At 36.4% G+C, this 17,090-nt stretch overlaps 1 protein-coding gene across 5 annotated transcripts in view; it reads right to left on the bottom strand.

The window, feature by feature from the left end:
- Positions 1-17,090, bottom strand: part of LOC105497495 (diaphanous related formin 2) — a 919,069-nt gene that overhangs the window by 522,022 nt on the left and 379,957 nt on the right. For all 5 annotated transcript variants that reach the window (XM_071089284.1, XM_071089283.1, XM_071089281.1 and 2 more), the window contains one exon: positions 15,386-15,480. In XM_071089284.1, the coding sequence (XP_070945385.1) occupies positions 15,386-15,480 (95 nt within the window). The remainder of the gene's footprint in view (positions 1-15,385; positions 15,481-17,090) is intronic.

Genomic DNA, 17,090 nt, shown 5'->3' on the forward strand with positions numbered 1-17,090 from the left:
ATCTAAATAACATATATTTTAGGGGCACATCCATATATGGCAAAAGAAAGGCATAGGGTTGATGAGCCTAAGATTCAGAATAGTGGTTTCTTCTGGGGAGAAGGGTAAACAATGGCTTCACAGTAATGGTAACCTGCGCACCCATGGTTACATTTTATTAATACTATGCTTTGAACTGTACACATACAGCATAAATATTAGAGCCGTATGTCAAATGAACCTTTTCTTAAACTTAATTCAACCTTCTGTTCTCAGACAGTCTTTGATTACTCTGGGAGAGTTTACATTGTTGCTTTAAAATTTTACAATTTGAGACTTAGCCTTCCTTTAATCTGATCCAATTCAATATGGATTTCTTTCGATGAGTCATTCAGGGACATTTTTCAGCTGGTCACCATCATCTAGATAAGGACCCTTCACTTTTGTAATGTATAGACACACTCCTGGGTTTGCTTTGGCTTTTTGTGGACCCTTTCTAAACATCCCATACATTTTCACAAAGAGAATCATCAACTGAGTTTAAAAAGAATGAGATCAAGGGGACTGGGACTGGAGGGGCGGTGAGCCCCAGGGCACCTGGGCATTAGGCCCGGGCATGGCAGGCAGCAGTGGCCTGGGGGTTTCCTGGGGGAGGCCCACTCTCCAGCCCACTGCTGCCCCGGAACTCTTTCTCAAAAAAAAAAAAAAAAGGATCAGAGACAATCAGAGGATCACAAACAATTCTTACTCTTAGTCATTCATTTGTACTATGAACTGAGGGGAGCTAGTCAAGTAGAAATCGAAGAAATCCTACAACAAATCACAAATCTAGTTTTGTTTGAAATATTTTCCCCTTGAAGCAGTATTCAAATTATCTATACATATAACCTATATAAATGTATTTGGTCTGGGACACTGTTTCTAACAGATATAAAGCAAATAAGTCTTCACTCCAATGCTTAAGAATTGATTATTTTCCCAACTGGTAATATGTGTTCACGCTTATTTATAAACATTTATCAGGCAAACTCTACCACCACTCTACCATCAAATGAAATGCAACTAGATCACATGTAAAGATGATCTAGAACATATGCCAAATTCCATAAAACTACAATGATTAATTAACATATATGACAATATATGGTGACCCAATACATTTGTCATCCGATGACTGGCTTTATGTTGGTTGAGCAGAGTTTATCCTGGCTTTATTCGGATGTAGTCCCACTCTAAGCAGTCACTTCTATATGACTGCTTACTGTGCCACCAACTAGTTACTCATCCTCTGAAAGTCCACCCTCTTGATGACATTTAACCTGTTGGCTCTTCTGAGGAGACTTGGCCCTAAGATCAGATAAGACAAGACCATACTTTCAGGATCTAAGGAGGATGCCTAACATTCCCAAGCTCTCCTTTAGGGAAGCTCAACTCTTCTCTAGACCTGTGACACCTCTAGTGCAAAGGGAAAGCACAACTTCACATGAGAGGCATACCGTTTAGCATCTGTTGTCTTTGTAATACTTCAAATCTTCCTCATGGATTTAGGGCAGCCAAAAACAAAGCTTCCCTATTTACAATGCTACTCATCACTGACAGAAAGTCTCTTCATCTGGAAGTAGTCACGTTTTTATTTTTAAAATTATATACAACATGGAACCTACATAAACAGAACCAAGCGGCTGTTCTGTTTGGATCTAGTGTACCGAACATATTGACTGCGTGCATTTAGGATAATGAAGACCATCGGTATTCTCTTGGGTGAACCAAAGTCCCCAAAATAGGCAGCTGAAACCCAGGAAACTGTATAGATGAGGATAGGTTTCATCTCTCACTGCACAAGAAATTTCAAAGTCATCTATGACAGAAATATATTTAGAACTGGTAGAAACACGAAGCATTAATCAAAATGTTATGTAAATATTTATTTGATATTGTATGGACTTTTTATGTTTACTTCCATGAAGACCTTTTATTCAATAAAGGACACTGGGTGGTTCTTAAAATTCTCAGAAATATTTGAGAGATAAAACAGTCCTAAATATTCAAGAAAGGGAAATCCATAAACCTGAAAGTAAGTTTAACATAGAGTGCTCACCCATTCAATATAGCCCTGTAGAGGGGACTGGCCTAACTAACAGGCTCCAGATATCTAATTGAAAATATCACAAAATCCCATGATATAACAGTTATCATATAAACTCTGTATCATGCATCTGATTCTAAAACAAGTAAAAAAAATGACCAATACAAAGAATGCTTATGATACAGCTCAGAATGTCTGCATCATATGCAAAGATCCTTTTCAAAAGATTATGAATAACACAGTAGAAATGAGCAGATGAAGAATGGAGAGAATGTTCAGTCTGGTTTACAGAGTAGGGAGTATTTCCGGGAGAAAGTAGGTTTTTTTTTGTTTGTTTTTTTTTTTTTTTTTTTTGGAGATGGAGTCTTGCTCTGTCGCCCAGGCTGCAGTGCAGTGGCACGATCTCGGCTCACTGCAAGCTCCGCCTTCCAGGTTCACCCCATTCTCCTGCCTCAGCCTCCCGAGTAGCTGGGACTATAGGCGCCCACCACCACGCCCGGCTAACTTTTGTATTTTTAGTAGAGACGGGGTTTCACTGTGCTGGCCAGGATGGTCTCGATCTCCTGACCTCATGATCCGCCCACCTCGGCCTCCCCAAAGTGCTGGGATTACAGGTGTGAGCCACCACGCCCGGTCAGAAAGTAGGTTTTAAGTCATATTTTAAAAGATAAAAAAGACACCTAAAGGATGGAAGGACAGGTGCAAAGGCATGGAGAAGAGCTAATGCAAGTCATGCACAGATTATTCAAAATCAAGACTTTGAGAGACTCTCCAATTTCTAGAGATTAACTAGAGATCCATTACAGCACTTAAAAACGGCAGAAAACAGGTGGCAATCATTGTGATCACTTCTTAAGAAAGAAAATGAATTGATGGAGGAAAAAGAACGGCTAGTCAAATCAAGTGATGTGATGCGCTAGACTGGAGAAAGTCTACAGACAAAGACCAACTAGAAAACAATAGTAGTCTAGTCCTATGGGCATGGGAGGTGAGAGTGAAAAATCTTCAATCAGTAAGAATGCATGATGAGCTGGGATCAAAGAAGAGAGAGGGGATGAAAAAAATTCCAGGAGATAAGAATTATAGGCCTTTATTGGGGGAAGGATGAAGACTAGGAGTTATTTTTGGGATGCTCCTTCAAGTACTAGTTGAATGTTTAAGTGTTAATTCTCTTTAGATAAATGGCCAGAAAGAGTGATAGGTTACAGCTAAATAAATGTCTAAGATACTCATCTCTACGTGTGTTCAGTTTGTTTCATATTTTATAGTTTGCAAGGGTTCTTAATATATACTCACATTTAATTTGTACAATAACCAACTTTTTAGGTATACATTTCCCCCCTTCTAAAGGCAAAAAATATACAGCTAAAAGAAGAAAAGTGACTTGCCCAAGGTCATATAGAGAATACATGACTGAAAGTCAAAAGAATTTTTTTTCCACTACACTGAGTGGCATTTTAAGTATAAACCACCGAAGAGCAGAAACTCCAAAGAGACGATGTGGCAATTTGTCATAGCACTCAAGGAAGAAAAGCAGACACCTTCTTTGCTTCTCCTGAGAAGCAACTAATTTTTCAATACTATTCAGCTATATACACTGAAGAAAAATTATAAAATGAAGGCCAAAATATGTACTCTTATTTTTCTCACAAAGCTGAAAGACTTCATTAAATGGTTCTGTCACTCAGAATCCTTCACATGGGATAAAATAAATGATCATCTTATTAGTAATTGAACTACCCTTTCATTTTACTAAAATGCTGCTTATTAATGCAGAAACGGAGTCCAATGCCCCTTATACTGCATTAAGTAAAATTAAGTATTTTTTGACACCTAATTATATATTTCACAACACAAACAATAATGAATGTCAATGAAGACATTTATAATGTCATCTAATACTGGAAGAAGATGTTTTAAGGGATAATTTAATTTCTACTCTGACTTCCAATGACAGAGATTGCACAAAGTGTTTTTAATTAGTAAACTTTCTGTTACTACTTTTTATTGCTGTCCAGCAGTAAACTCCCCAACCCACTCGCCCACCTGCATACCACAGCAAGGAAAAACAGGTCAAACAATGGGCTTTAAAAAATCAATAAATGGAGCATCTTATGAACCAAGTTGTGATCCCAGATTGACTATATGATGTAAACCTCTCTGAGCCTTGGTTTCTCCTCCCGTGAAATAAGGGAAATGAGTAATTTATAAAGCTTACTTCGGTTTTAATTTTGGTGGCCTCTGATTCTACGACAGAGATACAAAGGCAAATAATTTTTAATTGACAAAAAAGATACATATTTATGCTATACAAAATGATGTTTTGATATATGTATACACTGTGGAATGACTAAATCAAGCTAATTAACATATCCATTATTTCACATACTTAGTTTTTTGTGGTGAGAATATTTAAAATAGACCTTAGCAATTTTCAAAGCTGCAACACACTGTTATTATCTATAATCACCATGTTCTAAAATAAGTTTCCTGAACTATTCCTCCTATGTGAAATTTCATATCCTTTGATCAATATCTCCTAACCCCCACTCCCACCTGCAGTCCCTGGTAACCACCACTCTCCTCTGTGCTTCTATGAGTTTGACTTTTTTAGGTTCTATATACTGCATAAATGAGATCACACAGTATATGTCTTTCCATGTCTGCCTTATGTCACTTAGCACAATGTCCTGCAGGTTCAAAGATTTCCTTCTTTTTAAAGGGTAAATAGTGTTCCAACATGTACATACTATGAATTGGAGCACAATGTGTATAAGGCTGAAGGGAATGGTCACACCTTAGTAAATACTTCATAATTGAAAGGTTCCACAATTTGGAGAGAAGAAAAAAGAGATATTTTAAGCATTCCATCAGGTAGAATTCTCCCTATCATACTGGCCTTCATCCATATGCTTTCTAGACATTCCTAGGAGGGAATCCTGCTTATGGTCTTTCCTGTAAAGTGATACCTCTATAGGTTACTCCTATCTAACAACTATCCCCTTTGCCTGCTGTCATATACTAAACCCATTCTCCTACTTCTGATCAACTGAAAACACTCTGGAAGCCACATTTTAGAACTGCCATCTAGCTTTGCTATTCCCTAAGTATTTATTATATTTTTCAATGCTTTATTAGAACAAATACTCAAAGTTGATATTAAATCCTAACTAGTTATTCTGAACCGGTCACACCATTCCTGATTAATTATTTAATATGACACATTCTTGGCTGCGAGTGGTGGCTCAGGCCCGTAATCCCAGCACTTTGGGAGGCCGAGGCAGGCGGATCACCTGAGGTCAGGAGTTCAAGACCAGCCTGGCTAACATGGCGAAACTCCATCTCTACTAAAAGCACAAAAATTAGCCAGGTGTTGGTCTGTAGTCCCAGCTACTCAGGAGGCTGAGATAGGAGAATGGCTTGAGCCCAGAAGGCAGAGGTTGCAGTGAGCTGCGATTGCGCTGCTGCACTCCAGCCTGGGCAACTGAACGAGGCTCCGTCTCAAAAGAAAAAAAAAAAAATTATTCTACTGCCAAACCTTCAGAAAAGGTCATGTTTTTACTTTTAGGTACTTCGGTTTCTACAAAATATTTTCTAGTAATACTCAAACTAAAAAAATACAATTTCATTCATTTTAGGTATTGATAATTTTACATAGCCATGATTTCAAATACTCTCATATATTCTAAATGATTCTAAATATAGAGTATATGATTCTAATATCACCCAGTATACTAAAATAAAACAAAATCTAAACAAAAAATATGCAAATACAAAAACACCAGGTTCCTAAAACATTTTCAGATCACTTGCCTTAAGGACCTCAAATTATGATAGCCTCATCTCAGTTTTTAATAATAATACAAACATAAATAATACAAACATTGAAAGCCAAATTTTACAACACCAAAGACATGAATAACTTACAGTAATATAAATCCAACAACACATTAAAGCTGTTGGAAACAATTGATGGATAAACTTTTGTTTCATTTATTGAAGCAGTATATTTTTAAAAATCTATAGAATATGTATAAATATTAAAAGGTTTTGATGGCATTCTAGAGTCCTCATTCTCACCTACTGCAGTCCCCTCAAAGCAGCTCTTGCTTTAACTTTCCTTTGATTTCTTTATCTAGAGGCCCCTTGCTAGTTTATTGTCATTCAATTATATTTTTCTACTCTAAAGACTACATTTCTCTTGTCAGCATGCAAATCAACTAAAATACAACATAAAGCATGAAAAGTAAAGATCAAAGGGGTTAAAGTGAGGTTTCTGAATAGTCCCCTCAAAAATAGTACACTACTCCTGGATACTTCCTTTGTCCCTATTTGATATCTCTATTTCTGGGATTCAGACAGTACAGAGAAAGGAAGAAGCCCCAGGAGAATTATCACCCTGCTGATAATTCTTTCCATTAACATCGAAAACTGAGGGCTGACTATTCAATTGTAAGTTTTGAAGGAAAATATTTCAAAATACCAATTGTAACTGCACTGCTCCTACTCACTGGAAAAGACATTTTTTGTGTGCCTATCATGTAACCAGCAATGTGCTAGGGGACTGCTTCATGTGTTATTTAATTTGATCCTTTCAACAAACTTACTAGCTATTTAAAAGATAAAAGAAAATGGACTCAGAGAGGTTAGGTAACTTTCTCCCATTCATATGGCTGGTAAGTGGCAGAGCTGGGATTCAGACCCAGCTCTCTTCACTTCAGAGTAGAAGTTGTTACCGTGATATTATTTGATTTATCTAAAAGACATATTTAAAAAACAAAACAAAAATAAATAAGTTTTTAAAAATGGTGTAAAGTGAATTGCTCAGCACTATTAAACTATACATGTAAATACTATGTGGTAAAGGGGGAAAAAAAAGCCAATTCACACTGATATGATTGCCTGTATCCAGAGCTAGAAAAAATTATGACCTGTACTTTAAGCAACGCTTGACTAGGGGTATCTGCAATGTAATGGGAATGCACTCTGCCTTAAGATGAGAACTTCCCATTCCTGGGATATAGAATTTTTAAATGTACAGTATCGTTTTGTTTGGACCTATACTAATTAAATGTCCAAAACCTGTCATGAAGTTCATAATAAACATAGAAAATAACAGCAAATGACAGGGAGCGTATTACATTCTGAAACTACTACATATACTTCAGAAATAAAAGTAATTCTTAAGACAATGGTTCTCAGCCAGGGAAAATTTTGCACGCCAGAGGAGATTTTTCAAAGTCTAGAGGCATTTTGGGTTGTCACAACTGGAGGTGGAGCTGCCACTGGCATCCAGTGGATAGAGCCACAGATACTGCTAAACATCCTATAATGTACAGGACAGCAGTCAAAAATAAAAAAAGAGGGAGAGAGAAAATGGGCCCGAAACACCAATAGTGCCAAAGTTGAGGAAACCTGATTTAAGCATATGCTTTCAGCACTTGCTAAATACTTTTAAATTTATTCATTGTGTAATATTTAAGACACGAAGATGGATACAAAGACAAAGAATCTACGTGTCTACCACTGAGTTTAAGAAATTAAAAGAGTTAAATTTCCCTTGTGTATTCCTTCCTGCGTCCCTAAAATATTTTAAAGAGATTAGTTAAAATACCCTTATGTTATATCCATTATTATACTATGTTAAAGTGTGCCATAGCATGTTAAATTTTATATTATATTATGTTAGATTATACTATAACTATCCCAACTCTTTAAAAGATTTAATAACTAGGTACATTTCTATTTTACATAGGAGGATATCTAGAATTATAATAGAACCTTGCAAAAAGAATGTAAAGATTTATTCCTTATGTATGGAAGGAAAGGTTTTGATTATCTCTTTAGTACATAAGAGAAAGTAGTTTTATAGATACGATCAATTACAAATGTGTATAATTTGTTAAATACATGACTAGTCAATAAGCTTTGGACTTAAAACAAATTTGTATGCTACAAAAAAATGAATAGGGAGCTAGCTGGGAGAGGAAATCATGATTATTCTCTATCACTTTGATAATTCCATCAAGGACATTACAGCCTTGACTCCCTGTCCCCTGAATCTCTTAGGCTAAGTGTCTAATGCTTTTTGTCTAGCAGTAGCCTCACAGCTAGTACTTAGAGTAGGGGTTATGGTATAACCTTGCTTTTCATATCCCAGTTCAGATTTTGGAAGTTTATATAAGGAAAAAGAGGCCACCTACCAAGTTTTACACTTGTTTTTGTTTGTTTGTTTTTGAGATGGAGTCTCGCTGTGTCGCCCAGGCTGGAATGAAGTGGCATGATTTCGGCTCACTGCAATCTCCACCCCCCAGGTTCAAGCAATTCTCCTGCCTCAGCCTCCTGAGTAGCTGGGACTATAGGCACTCACTCCTACACCTGACTAATTTTTGTATTTTTTTTTTCAGTAGAGTCAGGGTTTCATTATGTTGGTCAGGCTGGTTTCAAACTCCTGACCTCAAGTGATATTCCCTCCTTGGCCTCCCAAAGTGCTGGAATTACAAGCACGAGCCACTGCGCGCAGCCCCAAGTTTTACACTTATGAGGAAATTCCTGTTCTACCCTGACCATCATCTCATTTCAATAGACCCAATGGATCTATAGTATGAAAGAACCAAAATTTTAATGAAGTTCTACCATAAAGAAGGCAGCATAAAATATGATTTCTGAGGTCGCACCTTACTGAACTGTTAGTAAGACTTACGTTTTGCTCAAAATGTAAATAGGCTCAATTTTTTTCTTTCTTTTTTTTTTTTTTTGGAGATGAAGTTTCACTCTTGTTGCCCAGGCTGGAGTGTAATGGCACGATCTCAGCTCACTGCAACCTCTGCCTACTGGGTTCAAGCGATTCTTCTGCCTCAGCCTCCTGAGTAGCTGGGATTACAGGCGTGCACCACCATGCCTAGGTAATTTTTGTATTATTAGTAGAGACAGGGTTTCACCATGTTGGCCAGGCTGGTCTCAAACTCCTTGACCTCATGTGATCCACCTGACTCGGCCTCCCAAAGTGCTGGAATTACAGGTGTGAGCCACCACGCATGGCCATAGGCTCACTCTTTTATATTTTAAAAACATTTTGCACAACCCAATTAGTACAAGAAAAAATTAATTGTTTAAAGCTACCTTTTCTTTCTCTGTGAACAACAACACAACTGGTGATAGTGACAAATGAAATACTGGCATTGATCAATAATAGACATAGAGAGAATAAAAATAAGCAGCCAAAACATTTGCTTGGAATATGTGTAATTATAACAATAGACTGAAAGTAGCAAACAAGGGTCAAAGGAAACTTCAGTAAAAGAAAAAAACAACAAACAATTTTTTTAAAAAATCACCTATTTAAAAGCAAAAGACGCGAAAGAAGAGCAGCTCATAGATAAAAGAATTTTCAGACCGCAAAAGCATGCCATAATTATTCCACCGTGATAAGTAAGAAAGAAATGTTTTATGATTGTTACTGTCATTGCTACTGCTTCATTTTCCCTAAAGACTTGTGAAAATGAACATGGTGAATACAAGCTGTTATTTAAGAGAAAAATGTTTTCAAATTCTACAATACTAATGCCATTATAGCCTTAATTGATATACTTGTAGTCTTCTAAAGTCATCAGCCCTCGTAAAGTGAATGCACACATGCAGACTCACAAGCCTGCATAAAATACAGATGGTCGATAGCCACGTAAGTAGATCAATGATTACAAAGATGGATTGAGGAGACAAAAACGAGCTCTACTATTACACATGCATGAACTTCCTGACTGTAAGAATAATTATACTCTAGAACTGGTTAATTGAGGGAAGTTGAAGAATCTTTTTTCCCTGCAGAATCAATAGATACCCATCTATCTTTGATGACTTAGGTGTAGCATTGCCTGGAATCAGCGGAATGGACTGGATGATCTTCGTGTCATTCTGATTATTCTGTTGGTACCCAATAATAAGTTATATAGATCATATAATCTGTTTTGAGATGAAAATCACATTTGGGAAAACATAATCATGTGGCAATCTATAAACACCACACACTGAGTACAGTGCTGGTTACTCAAATGGGCGTCAGAAAAGTAAAACAGCCAATATATGTAGAAACTATTGGTGGGGCAAGGGAGGGAGGTTGTCGGGGGTAGAAGCAAGCTGGCATATTCCCATGTATGCATTGTAGAGAAACATCTATGGAGGTATTTCTGTAGTTTCCAGGTATGGAGGCATCCGGGAGTTTTATTTCACCTTGGGTATTACTAAGTAAAATTAAGGTCTTTCATCAAAGAAAGAATTTACTTAGGAAGGAAGAAAAGAAGGGAGGGAGGAAGGGAGGGAGGAAATGAGGAAGGGAGGGAGGGAAGAAGGGAATGAGGGAAGAAGGGAATGAAAGAATGTAAGCGAAAGTAGCAGGAAGAGAGGAAGGAAGGAGTGAGGGAGAGAAGGAAGGAAGGAAGGAAGGAAATGTCAAAAAACAAACAAACAAACAATGCAAGTGGAAGAAGAACAATAGATAGGACACCAGACAGTTGCATGCCCAGTAGGAATGCAGATGTCCCTTATAAGGGAGACAGAGACCAAAACACCACAAATAAACAGAACATTTGCTTAAGGAATACAGGTGTCTGGTATGTAGTGCAGACTGTTTCAAGAAAAAACTATAGAAAAATAACTATTTAAACTAAATAAGTCATTATAAGCTGACATAATGAAGGAAATACCTCTTTTCCCAATCTCCTTCTCTTATTCATCACTCTTTAAAAGCCTCTTATGTTGGCTTTGATGATACACTATAGCATCCTGGCCTTCTCTCTGATATGCTGACTCCTTTTGCTCTGATTTCTCTAATACCTCCCATCCCCTTGACTTGTACGGTCCCCAGATATGCAGTCCTTAACTTTCCATTTGTTACATTTTTCATGAGGAAACTTAAGAACTTCATTGGTCCTGATACTCCAACAGTCACTTCTTTGCAAATGACTCCAAAAATTCTTATTTTCAGTCTCAGCCTCTATTCTGACCTCCAGTACATTTTCCAATGTAATGTTATTTGTAAAATTTTTCTCTTTTGCCCTGAAAGTATTTTCTCCCCTACCTGATTTGCCTCTCAGTGTCAGGGCTACAACCATTATCTCTACTACCAGGATTTTTCAATTAATCATTCTTTAAAAATTTCTTATTTACCCAAATTCCCTTTTGTCCTGCTTCTGAAATAGTCAGGGCTTTATTACACCTTACGCTGGAAACTGCAATGATGTCCCTTATGCTTGAAACTGCAATGATCTCCCTATGTCAAGTCTCTTTACATCAAGCCATCTGACATACTGCAGCTAAGAGTACCTTTCCTAAGCACACAATTTGACCATGACCAAACTCAATAGCTCAGCATTCACGTTGTCTACTAGGGATCAAAACTTCTGGTGTATATAGGGGTTAGGAATGAGTCAGAGTAAGTAAAATGCAATAGGGAGTGGTGGGATCTGTGGCAAACTGGAGAGTGTGTGACATTAAAATTTCACTAATTAGGCATTAGAAAGGCCAAATAAAACATAGGTGAGAGAAAGTGAGAGGTAGAGAGCGTGAGCACCTGTGAGTCACCAACTTGCTGTCTGTGTGCCTCTACAATATGACCACCACCAAGTTACTAATACTTTATATGCTCTTTCTCATTGCTACCCTATATGACCTCTTATCTATACCAGAAAAATAAAGACATTATCCTTTATATACCTCAAGCCTTTGGCCACCATTCTCTTATCCTAGCCCTCTCTAACTGAATCCTACTAGTGTTTCAAAGTCTAGAACACTTCTTCCAGGAAGACCACCTTAACCACAGCCCACCCTAACCTACAGTTCACCTTCTGTGAACCTCTATATCAGGATAAAATAAAATAAATAGGATTACATAAAATACCAATTACATTTAAATAGTTATCAACATATTTACCAAAATAGTGATATAATGATAGAAGTGCTTGATTAAAGCATTAAAAATAATCTCTAGTCACAGCTCTAATAAGTACTGTAATTTTGAAGTATTAATGACTGTAACAGTATTTCAAGATATCTGCCACAACTGTAATGTGATATGAAAATATTTATTATTTCTATTAGTGAAAAAGTTAGAGGTACTGTTAATACTACTTTGGTCTGTTGCCTACACTCTTAAATAATATGCTAAATATTAATTAGAAGCTAATGAAAATAAAGATGTAATATTCTTCACATACAAGTTTAGGACCCCCTGAATTCTCTCCATGGGTCCCCAAAGAGGGCTTTGAACTCCAGGTTACCAACCCATGCTTTATCATATCTTGACAAATTATTCTGCAGCAATAATATACTATCTTGTATGCTGATCATCTTTTTTTTCACATATTCCTTAAGAATATAAGTATAAACTCCCTACCTAGAATCATTTGCATGCACTAATGACCTCAAATAGAACATAATTTTATTTTTCCCTTCACACATGCACCACTTTTTTCAAACCGCTCATTTCATTACTCTGTCAATGCTCTATATACAGTGGTATTTTTTTTACCACTGATATCCTAAAAAGCACTGACTGATTGGTCTTAGATTTTTCTCTGAGTAGATCAAATTAAATTATACTGAAACAAATTTTGTAGGCTAGAATAATGATTCTAAAAGTCACAAAAATTTAGTACACATTATTTGACAGTAACTCATAATTACATACATTAAAAACTCCTCGACAATCTCAGGATATGGTGTACTTTTAAATGTTTCTACGTGCTACTGCAAGTATTTTAGGTCATTTCAATGTTTCCCACATAGAGAACTCATTTTCTAGCTTAAATTTAGATATTTTGAAATAAAATGAAAATTGATGTTTATTAATAATCTTCAACTTGGTGCTGGATCTTGCTGATTAAATAAAAGTTTTTCTGATTTTTTTTTAAGTAAGACAATTATCCTGCCAAATAACTAAATCCTATTAGTTGTCTGCCCAGCAAGAGCCTATTGACCCATACTGGAAGAGAAAATACTACTACTGTTAATTCAAGTCTCTGGGAAGTGACGTATCATTAATTGCTGTTTGTTTTTGTTGCTATGAGGAGACAACTATGCTACATGAGCAAAAAACTATAATTATGCATGGATGGAGTTTAGCACTGTAATCAAATAGAACTTACAACAAAGTTAATCTGATGATACACATTTAATGCCATGCATTATCGATGTGCTACATGGTAATTAGACATAAATGGTAAACAGCTCATATGAATGGCAAATTGATGTTACTTTTCCATCACTGAAACAAATGTTCTGGAATTGGGGGGAGAAAAAGGTGCTACTGATTATAGTCTTTTCTCCTGACAGAGGGAAGCCATCTCTCTTGGGAACTAGAAAATCATGTAATTATTTCTACCCAGGAGCATGCATCCTCTTTACCAGAAGATACTCAGCCATTTTATTTGTCTAGATAAAAGCAATACTAACCTTAAAAACTTGGCTGAGTTACTCACCACTTAGGCCCTATACCCGTACCCAAGTAGCACAATTCCAATTATATATATTATACTACATGTTAAACTGTTTTCTTTCCACAAGCAAAACTAAGAAAACGGGTTTTGATCAAAAAGGGTAAGGATTGAGAAGAAACTTTAAAGTATCTGGCACTGAGAAGGAAAGCAAGTTGGCTTTTAAAAAGTCCTCAGCAAACAGAAGCCATGAAATTGGTGGGTAAAGCAGGATATGGGTAACATGTACAGATTCGTGAAAAAGATAAAGAGATAAAGGCTTAGAAAAAGGAATGGAGGTCTAAAAGCAAGAAAGAGATGACATAGGTCATCTTATTAAACCTTAGTCCTATTTTAAAAAATCATGCCTAGATTTAAGACATATACATGAGGTAAACTTTAATGTAAGCCTACAATCCAAAATAGAGGAGATTTCCACAGAGATATCACTTGCTCAAATTATGTATGCAGGTTCTCTGAGATTTACAGAGTTTGCAGGGAATGTGGCAAAACTGTTAAAGTTATAGAATAAGCTATTTAACTATTTGATGTTTTTGTTTTGTTTTGTTTTGTTTTGTTTTGTTTTGAGACAGAATCTTGCTCTGTCACCAGGCAGGAGTGCAGTGGCACGATCTTGGCCCACTGCATTCTCCACCTCCCAGGTTCAAGTGATTCTCCTGCCTCAGCCTCCTGAGTAGCTGGGATTACAGGCGTGTACCACCACACTCAGCTAATTTCTCTATATTTTGAGTAGAGACAGGGCTTCACCATGTTGGCCAGGATGGCCTCGATCTCCCGACCTCGTGATCTGCCTGCCTCAGCCTCCCACAGTGCTAGGATTACAGACGTGAGTCACCACGTCCGGCCCTATGTGATGTATTCTAAAACTCAAAACCAACTGCACGGCTCAAAAACAAAAAACAACAAAATTAAGAAAAACAGAAAAAACTACAATGACTATATGCTTCCACAAAAATCTTTACAGTTATTCCTTTCAAAAATTAAACCAGACAGGGCCAGACATACTAAGAATTCAAATAATGTGTTAGATCCGTATAGTCCTTTATGATACAAAGCACTTTATTTGGTGAAATCGTCACAATGACCCTGTAATTGCAAATGAGAAAATAGAGGTTTAGAAAGATTCAACAGTTTGTTCATGGAAGGCAGAATAATATAACGGCTTTAGAGTCAAGATAGACATTGTTTTGAATCCCAGCTCTGGTACTTTGCCACTTACACCACTTACAAGCTTTGTGAAATTGGGCAATCTCTCTAAACCTCAGTTTCCTTATTTGTAAAATGAGAATAATAGTGCTTATCTCATAGGATTATTGTAGGATTCAATGAAATAAAAAATGCAGACAGTGCTGGACATAATCAGCAATACATGTTATGTACCCAAACAGAGTTGGGTAAAAGTTACTCAGCTTAACAATGGGTATGTTAAATACCCACTAATTTTCAGAAAGCTGTTTAACCTCTTGACCCCTCAGCTTTTTCACCCATAAAATTTTAAGAACAATATATACTTAATGGAGCCATTTTGGTGATGAAGTACATGTAATTGTATGTACAGTGAATAATGGACAGTGATATGTCTATATATGCATATGCTTATACTGAAAAGGATATATAGCTTATAAGTGGCAGAAACAGAATTAGAACCTAGATTTTCTATACTGAGTCCTCTTACTAGCAACACAGCTAGATATTCCTGATTTTATTAAACTACTCAATGTCTTTTTAAAAATCTAAATATAGAAGAGAATTTTCTTACAACTCCATTGAGAAGAGAATAGTCCGAAAAAATCTGTGAAAATGAATTTCAGAAGGAAAATATCCAAGTTACCTGAATTAAAGCCTCACTCAGCAGGTCTTCATTAACCTCCAGAATAATGTTTCTTATCTCTTCATATGGCATGCGATATGATCCCAGAAAGATGGCTAAAATAAAATTTGATTTTATTAAAAGTAGAACAGCATCAACATGTTAAAGTCCTAATAAATGCCTGATTTTCATTTCATAGACTCAAAATACGAAACTTGTCACTAATACTAATTTACAGAATTATGAACAAACAAAAGTTGTTCCATTCGATGGACTACTCACTCTATCCATTTAGACAAAATGGCCTATTTTCTCGGGCTCTAATGTTTATAGTTAGTGCATATTTACACACAAAATAAAATTCCTACTAATGACTATATGCTTATGCCTTTTAGATTAGGATGATACACAAAATGACCCATGAAAACTTAAGAGATTTTATTTCAAGTTGACCTTTTTATTTAATGAAGAATTTAGTGTGGAGATTGTCAGATGCATTCAACACAGTATTTCTCAGGAAAGACAATAAAATAACCAAATAAAAAATTATATCCATCTACTCCGCAATTCTCCCACATAAGAAAAAAATTAAAGTGCCTAAATCATCAGTGTGCTTTGCATTCCTGCTTATATTCCTGTGGTATACTATTGCTTACTTTATATACTGACTCACAATTTCCCCGGCCAACTTTTTCTTAAGTGGAAATCTATCATATCATATTAGAATAATTCAGCAAATTAAACCTAGAATAGCTAAGGATTATTCAGAAGGTACTTGCAACAACATGTTCCATTAAACATATTTTTTAAAGAACACAGATGTGTTCTTATCACCAGAACTTGAACGTTTCTTTTTTTTTTCTCTCTCTCTTTTTTTGAGACAGAGTTTCTTTCTTGTTGCCCAGCCTGTAGTGCAATGGTGCGATCTCCGCTCACTGCAAACTTTGCCTCCCAGGTTCAAGTGATTCTCGTGCCTCAGCCTCCCAAGTAGCTGGGATTACAGGCATGCGCCACCACACCAGGCTAATTTTGCATTTTTAGTAGAGGCAGGGTTTCACCATGTTGTCCAGGCTGGTCTCAAATTCCTGACCTCAGGTGATCCACCTGCCTTGGCCTCCCAAAGTGCTGGGATTGTAGGCATGAGCCACCATGCCTGGCACCCAGAACTTGAACATTTCTAAGAATTTTTTTTTTTTTCATGAAAAGGTCTATATGCCTTCAGCCATACGAAAAGAAAACAAAATCCTCACTCTATAGGCAAATGATTACCTTATACATAAGACCAAATGAGATCTCCACAATCTAAAAGAATAATGTTGACAGAAATCAACCAGCAATTGAGATCATACTGTGTTTTAAAGAAAAGTACTGAACATCAACTTTGAAAATGTACTATCAAATAAGTACATTTACACATTCACAACAGCTACTGGTAAACTGCTTTTCTGATAGCAACATTTCTACTGACATGAGAATGATGTGTTGTTTATTGTAATGATTCCCTATACCACATTCTTTAACAAAATAAACTCCCATGGTATTACTTTGTGCAATTAGAAATGCTCAATGTGTGGAAATTTCTGATGCATAGTGTTTTAGTATCAGCAAAATCTAAACACAGTCTACTGTAGTGACAGAACAAAAATTCTGAATTCAAGACAGAGGGAAAAGTATGCTAAAACTTAAAAGGCTTACATAAATGAAGATGGGTTTAACTGTCCATCTG

The sequence above is a fragment of the Macaca nemestrina genome, chromosome X, assembly GCF_043159975.1.
Source record: "Macaca nemestrina isolate mMacNem1 chromosome X, mMacNem.hap1, whole genome shotgun sequence".
Lineage (NCBI taxonomy): Eukaryota > Metazoa > Chordata > Mammalia > Primates > Cercopithecidae > Macaca > Macaca nemestrina.